The 24095-nt window shown below is 40.2% G+C and overlaps 1 protein-coding gene across 8 annotated transcripts in view; it reads left to right on the forward strand.

Annotated features, from left to right (window-relative positions):
• Nucleotides 1-1474: 1474 nt before the first annotated feature.
• SCAF11 (SR-related CTD associated factor 11) overlaps nt 1475-24095 on the forward strand; it is a 48326-nt gene continuing 25705 nt past the window's right edge. Inside the window, exons 1-3 of one of the 8 annotated variants that reach the window (XM_074827389.1) lie at nt 1475-1684; nt 17741-17816; nt 18649-18806. In XM_074827389.1, coding sequence (XP_074683490.1) covers nt 17756-17816; nt 18649-18806 — 219 coding nt within the window. In that variant the 5' untranslated portion in view covers nt 1475-1684; nt 17741-17755. Of the gene's footprint in view, nt 1685-1766; nt 2596-2642; nt 2662-17740; nt 17817-18648; nt 18807-24095 lie in introns of those variants that run through there. The other 7 variants (XM_074827393.1, XM_074827391.1, XM_074827395.1 and 4 more) reach the window with 7 other exon arrangements.

Consider the following 24095-nt stretch of genomic DNA (forward strand, 5'->3'; position numbering starts at 1 on the left):
GTCTTTTCCTTTCTTCCTGACTCTTCTTACATGCTGTCCCCCCAGGCTCCTCTTACTTGATTCAAGTTCTTCTGAGTTAATCCTAAATTAATTCCATCAGTAATCACAGCAACTAATAAGGTATCATCATTCTTGACAGACTGACACTAACACATATTTTACTCCACACAGGCTGCAACAACTTCATTGTGGACACAAGGAGACACTCAACCAAGCCTGCATATTTGGGGTAGCTGGTTCCCCTTCCCTGTTGTTTGTTGGTACGGCAGGTGTGTCGCCCTGGGGGTTCAGCTGAGGTTTGGTGCTCCATGGCGTCCCCCAGCTCCCCACTGCCTCTGAGCCTGTGTGGAGGCGCTACGGCAGACTCACAGAGTCTGGTAGTGCCGTGATAGAGATGTACAAACACGACCGGCCTGCAACAGAGGCTGCTGCACTGAACAACTTTTCTATTGGCTATAATCAGGATGTATGACAAGATGACAAACCGCTTCAAAAAACCTGGTTGTATAAATACATAAGGATTAAATCTCACTACTTCTGTGAGGCCCACAAACACCAGCCAGCAACAATCACCACTGACACCAGTGGCGCCTGGAGGGACGCTTGCAGCAGCAGAGCTCCTCTCCCCGCGCAGCCGCGGGGCAGGCCCCACGCTGCCCCCGTGCCCCACGCAGCGCCGCGGCCGTGCTGGCGTTCACAGCAAACAGGCACGGACGGCAGCAGGCAGCCCGCTGGGGGCACGGAGCTGAAAGCCCCGCGCCTCCCTGCGAGCGCTCAGGGCAGCGGCAGCGACGGCTCCCAGGGCCCGGCCCGCCCCGGCCTCTCGCCCCACCGCCGCCACCGCCGCCATCGGCCCGGCGGAGGACAGCAGCCCCAGGCTGGGCCGAACCGGCTCGTCAGCCCCCACCGCCTTCTCAAACGGGTCGCAGTCCTCTAGTCTCAGGGCTCCGTCCAAAGCTCCCTTTTGCCCAATTTTATTAAAATAATAATTTTTAAAAAAATTGCACTCGAGGTGCCCCGCGTCGCGGTCAGATGACGTGTCCGCCCGCGCGCCCCGCCCATGCCGCCGCGCCGCCACCAGGGGGCGCGCCCGCCCCGCAACGTGCGGCCCCGCCCCGCCCCCCCCCGCCCCGGCCCTGCGCGCCCGCCCCCCCTCCCATTGGCTCCTCGCCTGCCGGCGGCGGCGGCGGGTCACGTGCCCGCCCCTTCCCGCCTCCCTTCGCCCTCTCGCGACTCCCCCGCCCCTCCTCCCCTTCAAGACGGCGCTGGAGGACCTATCCCACAATGCTCTCGCCGGCGGCGCGGGACGGTTTGGAGGCGTCTCGCTGGCGGCCTGCGCCGCCCGCCGCCACGCCGCAGCCCTCCCACCGCCCTCCCTCCGGCCCCCCCCGCGGCGGAAGGCGGCGGAGCAGCGCCCCCCCGCGGTCCCCGCCGGCGCTGCGCATTCCCGGCCGCGCGTGGACATGTGGCCCGGCGGCCGCTGAGCGGGGCCCCGCCGAGCCCAGCCCGCCCTCCCGCCGCGCCTCCTGCCCGGGCGGACGCTCCTCGGCCGCAGCGGGGCGGCGGGCGCCGCTCCCGGAAGTCCCGAGGCGGCGGTGGCGGAGGAGGCGCGGGGAAGCGGAGGCTCCGTTTCATGCAGGCGGCCGCGGAGCAGTGACCGCGCGAGGGGACGCCGCGGCGCCAGGTGAACAGCGGCGCTCGGGGCCGGGGGCGGCGGGGGGCAGGCGCTTCCCTCGGGAGTTTCCGTGTGGGGCGGGAAAGTGTTCGGGGCCGTTTCCCCACGCGGGCCGGGGCAGGGCGCCGGCGGGAGGGACGGAGAGGGGGGGCGAGGCGGGCGGTGCTGCCGTCCCGCTCTGGCCGGGGCCTTCGCCTCCGCTCGGAGCCCGCCGGGCTCGGGTGCTCCCTCCCTTCCTCCCTCCCTCCTTCCCTCCCTCCGCTTCGCCGGGCTGAGGGCGGGGTTTGCTGCCGGCTCCGGCCGCGGGTTTTCCCCCGCTCCCCTCCCCTCCCCTCCTCTCGCCGCCCGTGTCGTGGCGCCGGCCGGGAGCCTGGCCCGCCCCGGTGCTGGCGCTCGGCCGCCGTGACAGGCCGCTGCCGGGGCAGAGGGGGGCTCTCGGCCGCCCGCCTCGTCTCCCGGGGCGAGACGGGAAACAAAGCGGGGCGGCTGGGGCGATCCGCCGTTCCCAGGAGACCGCCGGCCCCCTCCGAGCCGAAAGCTTTTGTGAAGGCGCAACGGGTGGAGCAGCAGCCCTGCCCGGTGATCCGTGAGTGGGCTTAGCGCGGGGACCTCCCCGCCGTGGCGCGGGGCGGAACAAAGATCTCGGGCCGGGGAGGCACCGCCGTCCCTCTTCTTCCCGGGAGCGGCAGGCGCTGACCCGGCCGCCCGGAGTTGTAAATGCCGGCAGCGTTCGCTGGAAGAGCGTCTTGGAGCGGCAGGAGTTACTGGAAGACTTTGCAGTTGTGGGGAAGTTGCACGGAGAGGTTCAACTTAAAGCCCAGCTCTGCTTTTGTGCTGTTGTGGAATCGCGGCTGGCTTAAATATCGGTAAAGTTGCACAGAGTAACACTGGAACCTGGAAGCGGTACAGTTATCAAGCCAGTGAGAGACTCACCAGTTCTTCTTGTGTTTTACAGTACATTGTGTCCTATTTTTTTTTTCCTGCTTGTGAGTATTAAAAATAGCATGAGCCCCAAATGTAACTCCTCTTTGACAACCTGTCTCCACGTTTATAACTTCAAAACAATTTTGGTAGAATTAAAATTGGTCCCCTTCCTCTCACAATGTTTTTATTTTAGACTATAGCAATTAATTTAAAGTTTTTAGGAAGAATGAGATAGCAGAGAGAGAGGCCAGGTAGTTAGTATCTGTTTAGTATCAGTAACTAGGTACTGTTGGCAAAGAATCATTTATTTAAAAAGTCGAGAGATAGTTAAGGCTGTTCACATCTAAGTAATAAAGATTGGGATGCCCCTGATTATTTTAAGATTGTAATTTTATAGCTTTTTAGGGCTTTGGTAACCTTAAAGGGAGATGTAGCTAACTTGGTGTCTGATGTTATGTTTGTATATCACTAATGTATGGGGGGGTTAATTTTCTTTCAGTGGATCACAGTTTTAAGTGAAGTGTAATCTGTCTTGGAGTTTTACTATGTGGGTATTCAGACTCTCTTACACGTGGAAGAAGAAGAATGGGGGAAGTCTTTAGTCATTTTGTTGTGGTTTCTTTTGATTTTAGCAGAAATAAATAGTAGGTTTCTGAAATGACAAAAATTTGCTATTATTTGGTCGATTATACATGGTAATCCATGTCTCTTCTGTTTTAACTGGAAAGCTGCATTTAGAGATTCACAAGATTTAAAAAAATGGATAGCATCCTCTTCAGTGGATAAAAAAGACTTGGAAATTATCCCAAGTACTTTTTCAAATGTTTCCTTTAGAATTTCTAGGAATATAATGTTTGTTGTTCTGTTTTCCTTAGATAAGATGAGAGATAGTTGGGGGAGGGAGGAGGCTATTTAGACTTTTAGTCACAATGTTTAAGTCTATTGTAGCTTTCCTTTTCAGTAGTTTACATTTGCTGTTTTGTCAATTTCCAGAGTGATAAATGTCCCAGATAAGAAATACATCCATTGTCTTTCATGTTCCACTTGCCTTAAAGTCTGCTTCTGAATAAGGCAGAATGGACAACAGCTTTGTGGCCTTGATGGGAGGGGTAATCTCTCATCCAAATGGTCTTGAAAGAGAATGTTTTTCAGACCTTCTTTAATAGCAGTAAACCTGAGTTCACTGGGTTCACAATTAGTATTCAGATTACCTTTAACATTGGGAACACTCCTCTAGTAATTTGAGGTTTCTTGAAGGTGAATTTATAGTGCTCAAACACAGTATGTGAAGATTGTCGAGTCTGACTGAACAAGGAGATGTAAGTTTATCTTATTCTCCAGTTATTCAGCTATCGCTTTTGAAACATCCAAATGATAGAGTTTCTTTGTGCTCTGGTCTGACTGTAGTTTGACATGACTTTGCATGACTTCTAGCCTCTGGTTTTATAAAACTTGTACATGGTTCTGCTCATGATACATGATGATTGTGCTCTGGTTACAAACATCTGTTGTTTCGGGTTTTTTCCCCTGTTACGGAATCTTCTCAGTTTTCTGTCCTGGGCACTAAAAAACCTGTGCAAAAACTATTACTAGGTGAAGCCAACTTTAAATTAAAGGGTGATTTTTATTTCAATTAATGTCATATTTAAACATACATGATATTAATGGGGGGAAAGAAACTGCTGGAAAAAGTTTGATGGATTGACTTGCCTTACTTACACCAAAATTCTTGAAGCCTGGCCTTCTTTCAGTCCACTCTTCAGTGTTGGGATTTTCTTTGCCAGCAATCTTAGTGAGGAAGAAAAAAATGTCCTTCCAGTTAATAGTAACAATAGTGACACGTGCAGTCCAGTGATTATTTAGTGCTGTCAACCATTGTTACCAGTTTGTCTGAATGAATTCTGAAATGGTTACAGTTAATCTGCTAAATCATTTAAGATTAAAGTAGTTTATAAATCTCAACATTTCCCTTTTTTTTTTGGAAGTTGGAGGTACAGTGTTAAACAGATTTATACCCTAACCATTCTGTAGTCATAAATACCAGAGGTTTCCAATGTGCATATTTCTTTAGAGCACTTCAAAACAAGGGCTAGTTCATGTCTTTTCAGCAGTGTAGGCACCTTTTGTTTCATCTGTATGTACTAGTCCACCTTGCCCTGAAGGTCAGTGACCTTGATCTGAGAGGATATGAGTGCAGTGACATTGTATCTTTGCTTCCCTACTTGTTTCATCTCTTCTTACCCAGCAGTTGAGGATACTGGCAGTTTGCAAGCAGAAAGCTGTGCACATCTCTAGTTTGGGTTTGAAATCTGCTTTGTTTTGGTACCCTGAACCACTTGTGTAGGATGATTCTCTTGTGTAGGAAGTTATCTGCAGTTGTGAAATAACAAATGGAGGACTGTGGCTGCTGGAAGATGGAAGGTGAATGTGTGTCTGTGTTTCTGTTCCCTAAAGCTGCAGCTCGGTTGTCCTGAACAGTTGTCCATCACCTCTACATCTGGGTCTGGTGGAGCACCAAAGGCACAGTGACTGCGTTGGAAGGGCTGTCCAAGGTTGAATGTGCATAATCTGTACTTCAGTGGCACCAGATTCAACAAGTAGTTTTATCCTGTCAGGAGTTAAAAAAAAAGTGCTAAGGAAGTTACATCTTACTTTTAGAAACATTCAGTTTTCCTACGTCTTATTTTTATGACATAGCAGATAGCTTTCCTTAAGACTTTTAACTGGAGAAACAAATTAACCAAATGTGGAAGTTGTCGCTTTTAGGCTGGGGAAATTTTTGACAAAGGATGACCAAAATACTGCATTTAATTATGTATAAGTAGGCAAGCTTAAAATAAACTTTGTATAAAATGCATTTGTTCAGGTAATATATATATATACACACATATTCACCTGTGCATATATGCTTTCCAGTTGTGTATGTTGTGCTAAAATGAACATTTTCACCCATTCATTCTTTATTATCAAGTAATGTTGTCTCACAACTTATGTTGATGAAACAGTAGTATTACTCTTGTTTTTCTCCATTAGAACATAAAATTTGAATTTTAACTCAAAAATACTCCATCGCAGCAAGCATTTTATGGTTCTGTGGCCAGTGGTATTTCTTCTTAACTTTCTGAGATTATTTCAGATTATTTCGTGTGTGTGTATAAATATTTCTTTTAAAAAAGAATGAATATGTAGAGAGAACTGAGAGGAAGAAATGTCTTCCGGAAGCTGTTTTCTAAAGCCTAGTACTGTGGTAACTTCCAGCATCTGATCACTTTTCTAGTAGCCACTAATAATAATGTCTGTCTTAATGCAGTTTTTATTTAAAGATTGGTGAAGTCCCATTAAAATGCAATCTTTGTTCCTCTGTTATTAGGTCTGTAAGTACTGCTTAACTGTGATCTACCTTCAAAGGTACTATCTGTGAGTAAACCTGAGTGATGCGTTTAATGATGTTTGGAACTTTTCCAAGCTAGTATGAAATTGCTTGGAGATGTCAAGTGAGTTAACACTTGCTGTCTCTCTACTTACAACCTGGCTTTTGTTAGACTGCCAGCAGTAATGATGAATGTAAAATTCCATGGGATCAGCGTCTGATAGAAGTCTTCATGTATGTCCATAGCTTTAGATAGCAACACAGGTCAAAACTGCAGCAGTGAAGACTTCTACCTTTCTTGGTGTGCCACGGGAGAGATGGAGACCTTTACATGAAACTGAGGCTGTACTGGTATTCAAAACTTGAGTTTCTAAGTCGAATTGGAAGGTAGATGAGCGGTCTTAATTGGACTGCTCACCATGCAGAGCAAATGACTTCAGCAATTCTGAACATAGAACAGACAATTAAGTTCTTCTCTGCTTTCTGTACAGCCACTGAATAAGCACTTCTATGCAGTTTTGCTTTTTTAAAACACTTTTAGTTTGTTACTTGTGATGTAAAAGGTAGTGACCCCTGTGGATAGATAGATGTAATGAAAAGTAATTGGAGATCCTATGAAACAGTTGGTGAAAAACAGCCTGTTAGGACTACCTTGAGCTCAATGGAGTTTTGTTTTAGAGATGTTACCAAATAAAGATACCTGTAACAGTGAAGGTAAAGTATAGTCTTCTCTCTAAACCTATGCAATTGTGATTTTTAAGATGTAGTTTCATCAGCACAAGTAAGAAAGGCATCTTATACAACTCTTGGATAAATCAGTTGGTACCACTGGTTATTTTGTGGTTGTTACTCTGGCAAGAAACTTTGAACGAGAATGGGGTTCATTATTGTAACGCATTGCAGTGAGATAGATATGGTGACTGTAACCCAGAATGGTGATCAGCATGTTTTTCTATTAGCAGACTCTCTTCACAAGTTGAAAGGAAAGGTGATGGAGTTCAGGCTGTATTTTCAAGCACAGATCCAGCTTTTCCCTCTTGCATGATTAATAGTTTCTGTTACATTTCATGTGTTGCTACTGGTGTTAAGGAAATCTTCTCTTATATACCTGTCTTTCATTCCTGGTCATGTTTTTCTGGCTTTATTTTAGCTATCTTGAAAGTTATCACTGAGTAAGGGCTGTGAAAGGAAGATCAAAATTAAAACTGCTTGCTCCCTATCTTATCTACGACTGCTGAAATGATGTCTAATGCATTGTTATTCTACAGATACTGTATGAGATTTGTGCAAAATACAATTACACTTAAAAATATTTCAGTTGTCATAAATCCTTTGCAAACTTTACTTTTCCACCATTTTCCAAAAATATAGAATTTATTTTTGTCCGAGATTTATAAGAGGTTAGTGTAGGTCTTTAACTTGAGCTTATGAAATACTGTTATTCAAAGTCAAAAGGAGCTTGAGGACCATGTTTTTGACACCATAGCTTTCACCTAATACTTTTTTCAAAAGAGTATGCCTCAGAGAGGCAAAATACTTTCCAATAGCTATGTTATTTTCTTTCTTTTGTTTGTTTTTGAATCAATGTCTATATTTTACATGTAAGCTGAAATTACTTTTTGTGGAAACACATTTTTTTAATATCAGAAGAACATGTCATATCACTAAACTCTTGATTTGATGCTTAAAATGACAGAACAGCATGCTCTTAATAGAGGACTCAAATTCATTGTATTTTTATCAAATGTGTGTGTATGGTTCTATGCAATCTTCTGTAGTGGGTTTTTTCCATTTAAGTAAATCCATACAATTGTAGGGGAACCTATACATTACATAAATTCCGTTAGAGGGATGCCCTTCAGTTTGCAGTGTTTCAACATTTGGAAGATGAGAAATAAGACTACCGTGATGTAGGTGAAAGAAAAAATAATGGTAGTCTGTAACTGGACAATTGCATGCTATTCCTTTGCTGGATTCATCCCTTTCTTCTTTGGCTCAGTATAATTTTCTAATCACATACAACTCTGGTTTTGTTGCCCCGTTAATTTTTTGTGTGTTAAATGTGCTACTTGCCAATTGCTGCTGCCCCTGAGCTTTTGAGTTCAGTCTTAGTCCATCACTTTTGCTCATTGTTTTTCCTTCCACTGTTAAAAGGTCTTAGCTTTTCCACTTCTGTCTTTGCAAGGTCTTTTGGTTCAGCTCTTGCATCCGTGGTGTTTAAGTCCAGCTATTTGGGCATTTTAGGATGGTATTAAGAAAAATAAAGATGGTCTTCCTAGTTTCTTTAGCATCAGAGAAATGATTGCAACAAGTCCTGCTGTGTTGCCATAGCACTGGCTGAACTATGCTCATTCATCTTGTGGGAATGTTGCATGTGCAGTGTAGCAATGGGATAGGAACTTCAAACTATTACTGTATGCTAAGCACAGATCCAGTTTATGGGGAGAAAAATTAAATGCAATGACTAGAAAGACTTCTTGAGTAAATGCAACCTTTTTTTCCCCATATCTATGACATGGCTAGATTTGAAAGGGTTGCTTGTGTGGAACATCTGTTCTTGATCTTTGTGACCCCCTGCCAAGTATCTGCTCTTTGGTGGAAAGCATGAAAATACTAGTGCTTCTAAGTGGCTAGAAAAAAAGTACTACTTTTTTTTAAAAAAACTGATTTTTGGAAATGGCTGAGCCATTTTTGCTGACTTTGGTATGAAATGCTATTCCTTCCAGCTGCAAAAGTATGCATGTGACTAAGGACCCTCAGCAGCCAAAGGCAAGGTCATGAGTTTTTGCTGATTTGATTTAGTTGCTTGAACCATGTGCACCATGACAATAGTACCTAATCCCCAAGTAGTTCCTGTTATTTGTAAATCTCAATTTCACCCAGTTTAGTCACAGATTACATGGAAGAAACACCTAAGTGCTGAATTGTACATTTTGTGAGAGAACATTATGTATGCTGTTTTCTCTTTCCTATTTCTTTGCATTAAGTTAATCACTGTGGTACTTCAGTGTTTTATCAGCAGTATATGAAACAGCATGACTTAGCCAGCACACATGCATGTTCTCCCTACAGGGGTGGTTTTGGTATAGGGCTGCTTCTGTTGAGAGTCTTATCGTACACAGGCACACATGAAAGAGCACAGTACATATTGCCTTCTATTGAAAATACTGTTTTGGAAAGCAAAATAGGGTGGTCTTTTAATTTCTGTGAATATACATTTCATCATCTTGTATAAGTCTTTAGAAGGTTCTATTCATTCTGTCGTCTGTATAAATGAAGCTGTTTTTTCTTGGGGGAGTTAACCATGGCTCCAATGAGCGTTCCTTCTCATGGCTGTCATGGACCCAGCTGTGCGCTTCTGTAAAGATTAGGTCTGGGATTGTCTTGTATAATTCCGATCATCTTTGGAAAGCAGTGTTATGAGTGGCAGCTTTACTGAGGAGCTACCCTGCAAAACTGCCTCAGTTCAGTGCATAGGAAAACTTGGTGGCTTTGTCCTTGCTCCTATTGCATTGTCAAAAGCTGACAGGCTTGGGTAACTTAGTTTGTCCTCTGGCAGAGCGGAAAGGGGTTTTCTCACAAACTTGAGAAATATCACTGAAGAGCCAGTAGGAATGCAAGCATAACTTTAAATTACAGGTTAGATTTGATCAGGTGAATATATACTTTGAATCAAATGAGACTGTGCTGTGACAACTAACTCCCCAAGGTGCTACTTTTTTTTTTTTCTTTGCTTACTAGCAAGTTTAGCTTCATCTAGTTCTCAGTCAGGGAACTGAATTTGCCTAAGCACTGGGCCATCTTTGTTGTCAGTGGTCACCCTGAACTTACTTGGCATGTAATGTCATGTGGTCTGATGAGTTAACCTCCCAGCTGCTGGCAGATACTGAAAATCCTGGAGGGATGATTTAGATTGACTTGTGGAGGAATCTGTTGAAGAACAGTTTCTCATTGCTGCTTACTAGGTATGAGCCCCTAAAATGAGTTCAGGAGACATCCTAAACTTCTTCCACCTATCCTAGTGGAACAAGTGTTTATGGTTGACAGTGCAGAAAGATGAGAAATGAAATTTGCCTTCTGTAGATAATTACCCATCGGTGCCAGTAAGGTAACTGTAGTTCAGTACCAAACTCAGATTTGTCATGTCTAACTGCTGTGCAAGCTTGTAATCAGCTTTCCTTCACCTCTTTGTGAGCTTCCTCACAAAGGGGCTCAGCCTTGTGTGATAGCATGTTGAGAACAGATGTTTACAGGGAAACTTTCTTCAGTGTGTTTTTGATTAATATCCTTTTGATGCTTTAACTATTTTGGTCAAACATCATATCTCTTCTGGCTTGTGGAAGTATCAGTGTTTATGTGGGTTTTCCCAGTAGTTATGTGGATGCTCCTGATTCTGATGAGCAAAGCAGCCGTTGCATGTGTGTCATCTTTGGGGGGAGGAGGGGTGATACAACAGTGTTTCACAAACCTTGGTGCCTTGTGTTGTCTTAAGTTATCTACTACTTAAGACTCATAAAATGGCTCAGTCTTTTGGATGATTTCTTGGGGTGGGATCTGGAATTTCAGTGAAGACTGATAGCTTTATTATCAGTTGAATTTTAGAACAAGATTTTTGAGTTTGTCGTTTTGTTACTGCTTGTTTGCCAGTGCTAATGGTTCTTCTGTAATAAAGAAAAATAAGGATGTAGGTTACTAGGTAAAAAACAATGAGAACTGGTTATTTTGGGAAGGAAAGGAACATGAAGGCTGATAGATCAGGGGGCCAATTGCTTGACTGGTATTCTGAGGTGAAGGGATGTTTGTCCTATGTGCGAGTTTCCCAGTACAGAGAGAGATGGCAAGTTCCTTAATAAACACCTGTTAGTGATACTAACTTTGTTACTATTTTCAGCATCTGATAGGTGTAAATCTGTTGGGTCTTGGGTTTCTTTTGCCTTTGATAATAACTCTTACTTAAGACCATTAAATCGGCTCCATGCTGTTGTTAGATGTATTAAATAGAAAAGTGCAAGTTTTGTGATTCCCCCCCCCCCCCCCCCCCCCGGTTGATAGTCTGTCTGGTTTAGTTCTGTATTGTACTGAAGCTTTTTGGATAGTGACTTTTCTAAGTAGAACTGGAACATGGTTATTCTCCCTTACACATCTGTATACCCTATCATGAATAAAGTATTCTTCAGTTACTGTTAGTATTTGTAGAATACTAAAGAAACTTGTGGATCAGCATGACTTGTCATACATGAAATGCTACTGCTAACATTGTTTGGCTACCTTCTTATACCGTCCGGTAAACTGAAGTGTTTTAAATGCTAGACACTAGAGTTCAATCTGATTTGTAGCAGCACTTCAACACATAACATTTTGTAAAAGACATGGTGTGTTCACCACAGTTTATAGAATATTCTGAAATGTCTGAGGTCTTATCAGAGCACAAAGATGTCATTTTATGTTTTACCTATGTCTTGTAGGTGCTTTTTTGTTAAACTCCAGTGAGGAACACTACTCCCTTGACTTAACATTAGAAGGTCTATATGGCAGGTTTTGAGCTAGTTTATGATTATAAGCTTTATAGAGGAAGGAGATTGCCTTGCATGTGTCTCCACTGTAAGGTTCTAAATCTTCCTTGAAACTCCTGGCTCTTCAGATGGTCAGACAGGTTACTAGATGATAATTGCTGCATCTGATCCACTGCAGCAGCTCCTCAAGCTTTACTTTCACATTTCCATTGAGTTGTGCATGCCTCCTTGCTTAGGAGGCAGTTATGATGTTGTCCTGTATACTTCTCTGAGTGCTGACTGGACGTGAGTGTTGAGTGTCCACAGCTGCTATTCACTTTGTTATTGTTGAGGTGGCCACAAAAATGAAAGGACTGAATCTAGCAGGGACATAGCTGTAGCCACAGCATCGGCAATGTAAGTGTGCTTGTCAGTGTCTTGCTGCTAGATTGCAGAAAAATAAATCGTGAGGAGGGTATCCACTGCGTTGTTCTAGGTTGTTGGTTTTTTCTTCTTTTGTGTAGGAAAGGGGAAGGTCGCCAGAAGGCAGTGTACTGTTTAGGGTGGTAGAATTCTAGCCATTTGGCTTTGACAGTTCCCCTGTGACATTACCCTGCATTTTCACAGATTTGGCAGGTAATCTAGGTACTGCTATGTCCTTGAAGGGGGGTAGTTTGACAACAAAGTCTTAGCTATTCTAGCACTTTGCCACTGCCAAAAGGGGCAATCCCATTTTATGTCTTCCCTCCCCCATTTTGTCGCTTGCAATTTCTTTGATACACATGTGGTTCTTAGCTGAGTCTGCTCACCATCACTAGTAGTGAGAAACAGAGCTGTTTCTTTTGGTGGCAGCAAGCTGTTAGATTAGATTAGCTCTCTTGGGTAATTGCATTCTTAGAAGGTCTGGAAAAACTCTTTAAATCAGTGTCTCCTTGCCTGAATAGCACTTACTCTTTCAAAGACACTGGATCTACAGGAATAGGCCTAAACCACCTATAGAAAAAGGTTTCTCTTTCTATTCCCCAAAGCATAGCACTGGTCTCTTTCTTTCTCTTCATCTTTGTTGGTTCTATGGCATTCCATTTGGGAATGCAGACGAGGTGCAATTTGAGCATACAAAGAGCAAAGATCCTCTTTAAGGATTCTCTTTTGAGTGTGCCTGTTGGTTCTATTCTCACTAATGTTCTGGGCCATGAGATTTTGCTACACAAAGGAGCAAATCCAGGATAAGTGCTTACAGATCCTCAGTTTAGCCCTCATTTATTGGAGGGCAAACAACATTACTGAATTGTCACTTGAAACAAGACTACCTTCCAGGCTTTTCAGACAAATATAAAAGGTTTTCCAAATTTAAAGAGCTGTGAAGGTTCTTGATGTACTTTTGCAACTACCCAATAGTGCCTTTTTTTTTTTCTTGAAGTATGTGTTGGGTTAGATTTAGTGATAGAGTAGGTAAAAAGCTTTTCAGATGTTCAGCTGTCCTTGGAAAATACTAAGTGTTTCCTCAGCCCATCTCCAAGATGGCACAAGTTTTCAAAAACTTTAATCGGCAGCATTTGCCACATAATGGTCCAGAGGTTATGGTAAGCCCATATGGGCAACTTCAGAGGACACTGTGTGTACTGCTTTTAATTACTAAAAAACCCTCTGTTTTCATAAATGTGGCTAATTATCAAGATCTGTTTTCATTAAAAACATGTGAGCCCAGGAAGAGTCTTAAACCTCCTTCCAAGGTTTCTTAAAGACCAGGAAAAGGCACAGGGCAGAATAGACTCCTACTTACTGCTGGCCAAAATTTTGATGGGAGTAAAGGGTGTTACTGTAGTTTTATTAAGCAAATAATTTCTGCAAACAATGTATGGCTGACTGTTGTTTCAGTTTTGAAACTGGTTGTTTCTTGAGTTAGTAAAGAAATCAAAACACAAGTACTGCAGTGCCACAAATACTTTTTAAAAGAAGAGAAAATATTTTTAATAAAAACACAACAGTCAAAATAAGGTGCTCCTGTAAGTATTGATGCAACGTGTATCTAAGAAGTTAAAAGGTTAATTACAAATGTTTCTGAAGAGAAGTCTAAGGGAACAAGAATAAAGCCAGTCATGGACATCATTTTGCACTTGCTTACTGGAGATCTTGTTGCATGTGTTCTTGATTTCCATCCCCCTTAACTCTTGACCAAATGTACTTCTGTGTAGATAGGTCCCTAGACTGTTACTGCATTGGAGGAAGGGTGTATTTAGCTATTGTGTTTTATTGACATGACATAAAGAATGCTTGTAAAGACTTTGTCTTGTAGTTAGTCAAAAAAGGAGACGTGCTAATTTCATGCGTCACTTATAATTAGACTACTACAGATTTTCATCAGATGATTCTTCTGTGTCATTAATTTTAAGATATTAATGTAATAGATTTTAGTTCAATAGGAAATTCAGTTACATGATTTTGAATAGACCAGGTTTTTTCTTTCTGCATGCACAGTGAATTAGTGTTGAAATACATCTGTATTATTGTTATGAACTGTATGAAGTAGTTTGTGCTAATAGAAAAGGTAAACGATGCTTACATTTTTGTGATACAGAAGATTGTTTAGTGTGTAAATGGCACATATAGCAGTTTGCTTTGTGGAGTTAAGTACATCATGAAGCTACGTTCTTCAGATGGACAGTGATGAATATATTCCCAGGTTCTACAATTAACTTTGTTTAAGCACTTCTTTTGGTAAATGTCTTTGGCTTCTGCCTTCAGTGAAGACAAGAACAGGAATTTCTTTTGAACTATAACCTAGAGACTTAAATATTTAACTCCTTAAGTATAATGAGGGGTGTACTTGTATAGTGTCCTTGTTCACTGTTTTCACTTTAATAGACTATTGCCTTATCTCCGATCTGAAATTAAATAAGGTATTTCTCTTACAAAGTAATTCAGTTGAAAACTTACAAGCACCAGAAAACTACCATCTTGGCTGAAATGCTTTGCTGTCTTTAGGCATTCTTATAAAGTATTTTATCTGTAGAGTTGTGGGAGGGTTGGTTTTCTTTTTGTCAGCACTAACATGGCATAGTGCTTGTTGCTGTCTTGACAAATGCCTTACATGTCTGGGCCTTGGGGTATTTCTAATATTTCACATCAACTGAATGATTGTAACTAAAGGTATGATGTGCAGGTCATGAGTCATTGGAATTTGGTAGAAGTACTCTTTGGGCATTAGCATTCTTATAATACATGTTAGCCTGATCGTACATGAGTAGACGTTGATGCAGGCATAATATGATCTTCACGTGAGCTCGTACAACTTGGTAACTGGGAAAATGACAAAAAAAAATTGATCTCACTTCTGTCACTGTGTCCCCCCAGTCAAGACTACAGATTTCTTATGGCATGCAGCTGGAATGAAAAAGTCTGGGAAATACTTCCAAATCTTCTTAAAGTTTAAAACAATCTAAAGGACTGTATCACATTTTGGGACAAAAGAGATCTGTTTTCTGTGCTGTCTACTACTGCTAAACCACTACGTTCTCTTTTCCTAACTCTGTTTTTAATTTCATAAATTTAACATCTATCTTTAGTGTTAACTCATTCTGCTATTCCAATGTGGGTGATGCCTCTTTTAAAATAGTGGAGAAAGTCTTTCCGAAGTTAATTTGTTAAATAATATGTAAAATTTGATTGTCATATTTAGAAATATTTCTATCTCAGTAATATTCTTCTGCTGCATTGAGAAATGCACAGCATCAAACTGACAAAAGGTGTGTTGTGCAGTGATCTGAGATGCATTGGTGATACTCAATATCTGTTTAAATAATAGGCCTGTTAGAAGAACAATGTAAACACCATGTAAATGTTTTCAGTTGATGTACCTCTTGAATTTACTGATTTTTCTGTCAGTTTTAGGATCTCTGTCTAATTATTGTAACTGCAAGAATTTGTGGGATGTCTTTGTGTCTGGAAAGAGTACAATGGAGAAAAGGTTACTTTTTCGGGGAGAAGGGGATCTAAAGAGCTTCTATGGGTTCTATTTCTGCTGTCTGACTTAGTGAACTCAAGACCTCTGTTATAATAAACATGAACTCTACAGCTGTTGCTTAAGTTACAGTTTGGTGCCTAGATTGTGTCTATTTAAAACCTTTTCTGTGGATGCAGAGTGCAGAATTCTTGATCTTGTCTTTAAATGGTCTCAGCTGTGATGTGTCCTGGGACTTTTAGGGTTGAAGGAGGTTTGAGCACAGCTTGTGGATTTTTCTGCTTCTGTGAAGCATTGCTGAGGCTTTGTTAAGACACAGAGCAGAAGGAATGTTCTTATGTTTTATATATAAAAGCATTTATACCACACACCACCACATGATTTAAATTGTTTGGGACCAAAGCCACTTAAGTCCTCTTGCAAATCAAAATGAAAACAGACTCGATCTCATATTTTAAGTTCATTAGGTTTGATGGTCTTACCTGTCCTAATTTGATGCAGATTTTGCTTTATTTAAGGCATTAAATTTTAAAGTAGCAGTTTGGCTTTTGTTGGGTTTCATCTTCCCAGCCTGCAAAGGATAATAGGCGGTGGTCTGGTCAGTGATTGTTCTACTAACAAGATTTGTGTACGACTTACGGCATTCACTGCAACACAGTTTGTGTAATATTAGTGCTAGTAACTGCTCTACAGTTGATGACATCCTAATGATTTTAATCATTTTTTTAATCAAAATAGGATAGCAGTGTAGACGGAAAATTCCCTTGTAGCTAGGCTTCTGTTTCCTTCTCCCATCCCTTTCTCACACCCTCCATTGACTTGATTCACATGTTCCTTTTGGGGGATTAAAAAGTAGTTTCTAATGGGAACATTAAAGCCATTTAGAATTCTAATTACCGACTTCTAATTAGCCTCACAGTTTTGACCATTTATTTAATGAACTGTCTGTGTTTGAGACTCACAGATCAGAGTCCTGCTTTCTTGGATTGCCTAAGAAATTGAGAAGTGTGTTATGTGATGGGTATCTGTGGAAATGTTTCTTAGTAAAAAGAAATTATTCTTAAAACACTTCCTGCTGCTAAGATCAAGCAATAAAAGACTTGATAGGAAGAAAAGTTTTGGGAGGCAAATTCTGTCTCCTGGATATCCAGGTGGTAAAGGGAAACCAGTGTAGTTTGTAGGTGAAGTAGGAGGAAGCTCAGCTGAGGAACGTGATTGTGGTGTTCTCAGTTCTGTCCTGCTGCTTTTTCTAGCAAAGGTGTTAAAGAGTAAGCGGTTTGAAACCTCAGTCAGTTTGCTTCAGGTTTGAATGCTTAAGTAGTAGATCTTGGTAATTTCTGATTTCTTCAATCTCTTGTGAAGTTTTAATTTGTTCTTTTAAATAATTTTTAAAGCTTTATATGGTTCCAACAAAACTGCTAGTCCCTCTAGGACTGTTGGGTTGAAGCTTTAGGTGCTTATACCATCTCTGCTGGGACTACAGGAGTTTGAAATGCAGGAGATTCAGTCCTTGATGTAGATGCCTTTTTTTAAGTGTGTTTCATTCTACACGTGGTAGGTAAGCCTACAGAGAACTTACACTTGCTGTTTCTCATGTGAGATCAAATTCTTTGAACCTATATGATGTGGATCACAAGGATATTCTCTGTCCACGTTATTCTTATTTCATACTGCTTGTCTGCAGAACGGGGAAGAGGTGGATCTTCCCTATTCATGGTACTCCACTGCACCTGTGCTTGTGACCTGTCCCTTGTTTGATGATATACCTTTACCTGGATTATTTTTGACTGCCAGTAGTTCTAATTGTATGACAAAAGCAAGAAGCAAGCAGATGTAAGCTGCTTTCATTTTTCTCACTTGCCACTACTATGGTGATGCTAGGTGTGGAAAGCAACTAACTCTTTTTTGGTGCTTGTGTGTTCAATTTTGTTGCTTCAACCATTTGTGAAGGACAATTTGCAGATGTTAGTTATTGCAGTGTTAGGTGGGGTGGTTTGCATAGAAATTTAGCAATGTATTTAACTTTTTAAAATGAAAGCATCATTGGTGGTCTTAAACACTACGAAAACTTTTCATTTGTTGAACAAAGACAATTTTCAGCTGGAAGTATCAGTTGCTAGACTGCATTGATGATGCTTATAAACTGCAAACAGATTGTAAATGATCTATATTTAACTCTTAATGTCATATGTTTCTACTCTACAAAGGTATAAAGATATGGAGAGCACTGGAGAGCACTCATTAAATCCATAGTGGTCACTTTTATTTTCAAGTTGTAATCTAAATGAACTGTGTAAACTGTTTCTATGTTTTTCCAGACTACATTTTGTAAGATGAACAACAGAAAGCAATGTATTCAAGATACTGAAGGTCAGAAGCATGAAGGCATGGAAGGTAAAGTGTGTGTGTGAAAATATTCAAATATTCAGGTTCAAGCTGTGAATGTCAGGTTTTACGCTTGCTCTCTCAATTAGTGTGCTGCTTGTTTTGAAAGAAGTTGTGTAAACATAGCCACTGTCTCAGCATAGTACTTTTCTTTGGCCTGTGGGGTCCGCAGATACTTTCCTGTGTCTTCTGTTTTTAACTTGCTGACTTGCAGCAGAACAAAATGGGGATAGCAATTGTTATTTGAAAAAAATAATTAATGTAGATTAAAATTCCTTGAAGAAAAGTGCTTGCATTTTTATATTCTGAAAAAAATTTCTGAATTTAACAACATTGGGAGCATTTTCTATTTAATGTACATAATGAGGTAAATATTTGAGGATGTTCAGATTAAAATAGTTCTAAGACTGGAAAACTAAAGTAAAGGGTAGACGATGTGTATATAAGATAATGAGTATAGAATATGCTGGTCTAATTTATTTCATGGAGAGAGAGTGCAAATGTCCGAGGAGAAAGGACTCAGGAGAACAATGTCTAAATGATTACATGGTTAATAGGAAATGCTGTGTGATGCTTTATTTATATAGCACTAGAGCTAACTTTCTTTAGTTTTAATAGCAAATATTGGTATAGTAGTCTATGAAGTATGTTGTGTAGTGTTTTACACCTGAAATACATTCCTTTAACCACTCTGGCCAGTGTCTTGACTGCATTAGACCCGAAAACTTGATTAACTTGCTTTTAAATACAGAAAAATGTATCTTATTGCCTTATTATTCAAATCTAGAAGGACTTTGTTTCAAAAACTGTCAAAAATTCTAAGTGTCAATGTTAATAATAGCAGGTGAAGAAAACGAAGAAAGTTGTTCCTGTTCTGCTTTATTATGTGACGGTGACACATGCCCCATCTGCCTGAACTGCCTTCTAGAACAAGAGATTGGTTTTCCTGAGAACTGCAGTCATACCTTCTGCATGACTTGTATTCTTAAATGGGCTGAGGTAAGACTGAGAACCAAAGTGTGTGTTTATTTTTAAGTGAAATCTATTGCATCTAATAACTACAGATTTTTTTAAGAGAATAAGTTATGCATTCTGACTTGGCACAGAAGTGTTTCAATGACCAGTTTGTAAATAGATCATAGGAAGCTTTCTCCTCAGTGCAATAAACTACTTTGTGTTTTCTTTCACCAGACATTCTGACTTACTAATGGTTACTACAGATTAGGGATCAGTAAAAAAATGGTGTTGGCTGTTTGGAAGATCAGACAGTATTATGTACATGTCTTAATATTGCAGTGTCATTAGCTTAATCTTATTTTGTTACCCCTTATGGTATTTGTCATACTGTCAACTCTTAAGGCTGGGACCAGTATGTTTTCATGTTAGTCTACAAAATGAGTCTGATAAAACCTTGGTTTTCTAACTCTAAAGAGAATTCAGCTAAAAAGTGTAATGCTATTCTGAATTTAAAATTTTCATTTTAATTATGGCTATTTGATCTATGTCAATACCTTTGTAGATAGTTCTGGAACCTTAAAGAAAAATGACTTATTGAACAAATTCTTAGTGACCTTGTTCTATTTAGTTCTATTTTTCCTCACATATGTCCAGTAATCATTGCATTAAGTCTTTGGTATCTTTACCTTTCCTGTAACTTTTTCAATTGTCAATATAAAACACCAAATTAGAATTACTTTATACTATATTGGGGGGGGTGCTCAAACGAGATGCTGCTTAATATACTTACTTATATATTTTTTTAACTTACTATATTTTTAACTTTAATTTTTGTGTTATTTATTACTGAAGGTAAACAGTAACAAATCACTTCTTTCTGAAGATTTTGTATGAACTTCAGAGTGTTGAAAAAAGCTGCTTTAGATTCGCAAACCAGATAATAAACTAAGTTTCCTGTTGCCAGATTTTCTGTTCTGCAGATGATTAATTGCAGTGCTTTTATTTATAAGGGAACAGGAAATTCTCATCCACAATTTTATCCGGACTTCCTTAGCTGGTTGTTACAATGGCAGCTGAAAGGCAATAAATAGTGACATGCACAGGGAAGCAGTACAGTAAATGGAGGGCTTGCTGCTGGATTTGAGTGAGTTCACACTGTCTAACAGATGCTTTTAAGCCCAATGAGTAAGGGAAGTTTTCTTGTTTTAAAGAGGCAATTGAATGATACGACGTTTTTCTTGTCATCTCAATTTTTTGGGGGGGGGACACAAAGTACTATCCAAATAGAACAAAAGCAACTTCTGCTCTTAAGAGTTTACAGGTGAAGTAGATGTGAAGCCATAAAAATGGTGGGGGGTTGTTTTTAAAGCTACGTAAGGCTTCTACCACTTCTTTCCATTAGTGACATCTGATGGGTAAAACCAGACAGTCTTTCTTTTCTGAGGATACTTGACAGTTGGACCTGTTGAGTTCATGAAACTCCATTGCCTAATCTAGTAGTTCTAATTAAAATAAAGAAAAAAGCATTGAAAACTGGCTGGCAAGATGTTCAGAGGCTTCAGTTGTGAGAAGCAAATGAGGTTTTATAGCTTGGAATGGTAGAAACGTAGTATAAGCACGTGACCATTTGAAGCATGCTGATGCCATGTGGGTTTTGTGTTCACTTAATATTTAGTAAGTAAATATTTTTGTTCTTTTTTGAGAAGTGTTGCATGAGGTTTAGCTTTCTCTGCTAGTTCTTGGTTTATCATGACTACTGAAAACTAAATAATTAACAAGTCAAATTCAAGTCACTCTGAATAATGAAGATATAAAAATTATCTACTCTTTAAAAAAATGCTACCAGATTGTTTAAAGATTAAGTATTTTTATTTGGTATAAATAAATGGGTTTTAAAAACATTGTTTCCTGTTTTAAGTGCTGGAGAATAAAACTGAGAATAAGATTGAGCGAAAACTTTTTTTAAAAAAAGGCAAGAAAAAAAAGCCTCATTCACATTACTTGAAGTGGTCTTTTGTGTATCTACAGTTATGTTCCATACACTTAAAGGCTTTGCCAGCAGTCTGTGTTCGAGTTGGGTATTTCCTCTATCCTTCTGTGTTGCATCTGGACTTCAAAATAGAACAGGAGGAACTACTTCTTTAACCTGTTGTTTTCAGATTGTACATAATCGTTGTTCATCTGAGAGCTTACGGCTTTTGTATATAACTGTAGATTCTAATTAAAACCAGGGTAGCTGAGGGCAGACAGTAAGTTTGTTTACCATTCTGCTTGTTTTCTATCTATGGGAGATTTTCAACATGGCAAGCAGCAGCCATGACACTTCGAAGATCTCACTTTTTAAGTACAGAGAGAGCAATAATGTATCTATATGTGCAATATATAAAAGTTGCTTTTAATTGAGTGTCTTCTGGTTCATTCCATGAAGGGCTAAGAAGGGATAGGAAGCTTGCCACAGAACATCTAATATATTAGATTCTGATGGCTAAATCTGAGCATTTAGTTTCAGAATTAAGTAGCATTACAGTTGAGTTGGTGCTGTATTTTCTTTCCGTTTGAGGAAAGGTGTACAACTCCTAAAAGAAAAATGAGGGAGAGACCAGAATCCCCACTAAGAAACCAGTCTTTGGATTAACTTTTATTAAAATGTCCCTTAAATTGTTCCACTCTCTTTGGCTATGTTTACTGTAGTTAATTGTGGGATCTGAGAGCATTGCTGTGCAATAAATTCAGTTGCCTATGCTATTAAACTCTCCTGTACTATGAGATTGTCATCTTGTGTGCCTTTGACCATGCTAACCAGTGCTCCCCCATGAGTTTTTGGTCAGGCACACTGTTGGGGACTGTTTCAGTAGGCATGAGAAGATTAACATAAATGTCACTCATCCTGCGCTAGCTGTCAACTGCTTCTGTAAACAGATGTGTAATTGACTAATGGAAACTTTCAAGCTTGAGATGGTGTTTCAGTGTGGCTGTGCTGAAAGATCCTAGAAAGTGAAAGGCACTAAATCTGGAGCTGAGGTTATTGGACACACCGTTCAATAGGAGTGCTGAAGGACAGTGTAAGCAGAGGGTTGCTTTCCATGTAAAGAACAGGTACATTATAACATTGTTCTGCCCACATAACAAAGAGGGAGCTTTGGGTATTGGGGAGGGGGAGGTAGGGACACACACACCCCCAACAATAAAAAACACAAAAAGCCCTGTCTAGTCTTCAAACACCATCAGTACTGTTGTGTTATGCCAAGGGAAGTAATTATGTGTTTCTCTTGTCTGTAATACCACAAGTAGATTAAAATTAGTTGGGTCAAAACTATAATTTTTTCAATATTTTCTGGTATACTTGTATTTTGTATTTCATTTGGTAAGCACATGTGTTCTAGTTTATAATAACCAGTTCTGAAAGCATTTAAGTAAAGCTAATATGAAGGGAGGTTAACTAAGTATCTATGTCAAGCATGTAGGCAAAGTAGCTAAAACCACCTCAGCTGAGACAGCTGCTTTAGCAGCAGTGGTATCTTGTCTGCATACATTAGAGGAAAACTATTTTTTTGTATTCTATTTAAAGAAAGCAATCTTAAATTAGAGGAGATAAATATTTTACTCTGCTTTACTGTAGGCTTTTTAACTTCCCTTCTGTTCTTCAGAATGCTAATAAATGTACTGGAGACTTCTATCCTTGCTCTTCATTCTATTATGAACTATCATGAGAGAAGAGTGATAAAGGATTCAGTGTGGTGTCTGCATTATCACAATGATTGTGTAAGAGACATTGATTTCAGTGACCCTCCCCTGCTAAGCTTATATCTCTCAGTCTCTGCACGTGGTTTTCCTTATTCATTTTTCCTCATCTGGAGGGTTTGAAAGTAGAGTACATTCAGCTGTAAATTCTCCAAAGCTTTGGGGCATATTCAGGTAGGCCCTGTGCAGTGTCACTGGTTGACTTAATGACACTAAGTAGTTGGCACAAATAGCTGTCTTGCATTACTTTTCTAGCAGATGTTCTGTTCTTAGAATAGTCATTTCCTTTGTGCTGGTATAAGGTTTGGATCTTTGATTATGTAGAGTATACTGCACATGTATAGTCTTCTGAGGGTAAAGAGAGTTACCTGTATGGTAACTGGAATTCTTAAGGTGTATTCTTTCTGATGCAAATTTCTTTTGTCCTGAAGGATATAGGAAGGAATCAGTTTATGTGGCAACAAGCTCCACAGTGATCTGCGGTACAGAGCACTGTGGGCAGGATTAAGATTACATTCATGAACCAAATATGCCTTGTGTTCAAAGAAACACTAAACCTAAAAACCAGAACAGTAATAAAAAAACTTCCTTGTTTCAAGTGCATCTAAGGTAATGCATACGTAGACAATGCATCTGAGAACTGCTGCACCAAAAAACTGTATTAAATTATTTCAGAAAATCTAGACTCTAGGTACCTTTTTTCAAATTGCATGTTTGTCTTTTTTGGCATATGGTTGTTCTTGGCACATTTCCCTGCTTAAGCAGGGTGGTTGGACAGGATGACCTCCAGAGGTCCTTTCCACCCGTAACCATTCTGTGATTCCATGATTTATAAGTACATTTGTGCAGCAACTTATGAAAGTTAATGTTAAAGTGCAATGCAGAAGTCTCTGTGTTTTTGAGTTTGACTTCAATTCTTCCAATAATAGAATGTATAGTATCTTTCTTACCATAGAATTCACAGATCCTTGCAAATAATGAATCATCTCATACTTCCCTAAAGACAGCTGCCAATAGAACTTGTCAACACTTTATGACAGTTTTTGATTGGAAGTTAAGGACTAACCAATTGTGTGATATCGGTAGAGAGAAGACAGCTGTTTGGAATTGTAACTAGGTAGTCTGTTGATTAGCTGTTCAGATGAGAATCTCTTCTTAGATGTGCTCTGTATCTTTACTACTCATTCATGAGATTTAAAAAAAACAAACAAACAAAAAAAAAAACCAAACAGAAGCCTAACATCCCTTGTCAAAAACAGTGATTTCCTAAAGCATAACTACAAAAACTTCAAATGTACTTGTTTTTTTTAAGTAGACTGGAAAAAAAAGTCATTTTGAGTTTTTACATGCTTCTAGAAAATAGTGCATTTTCTGATGTTTTCCTCCTTTTCTTTCATCAAAATGTGGAGAGGTGTTTCTCTGTTTGTTACAGTCTCTCTTCTCACTAAAGTTGGAGGTGGAATTGTTGTGGGCTTTTTAGTGTTATTACTAGGTAGAGTGAAATACACAGACATTACTCTTGCAATCTAAACCTCACCTTTAAGCCTGAATTTAGCTATAAGAATCTGGTATTACTCGTGTTGCTTAACA

Source organism: Strix aluco, chromosome 5 (assembly GCF_031877795.1).
Source record: "Strix aluco isolate bStrAlu1 chromosome 5, bStrAlu1.hap1, whole genome shotgun sequence".
NCBI lineage: Eukaryota > Metazoa > Chordata > Aves > Strigiformes > Strigidae > Strix > Strix aluco.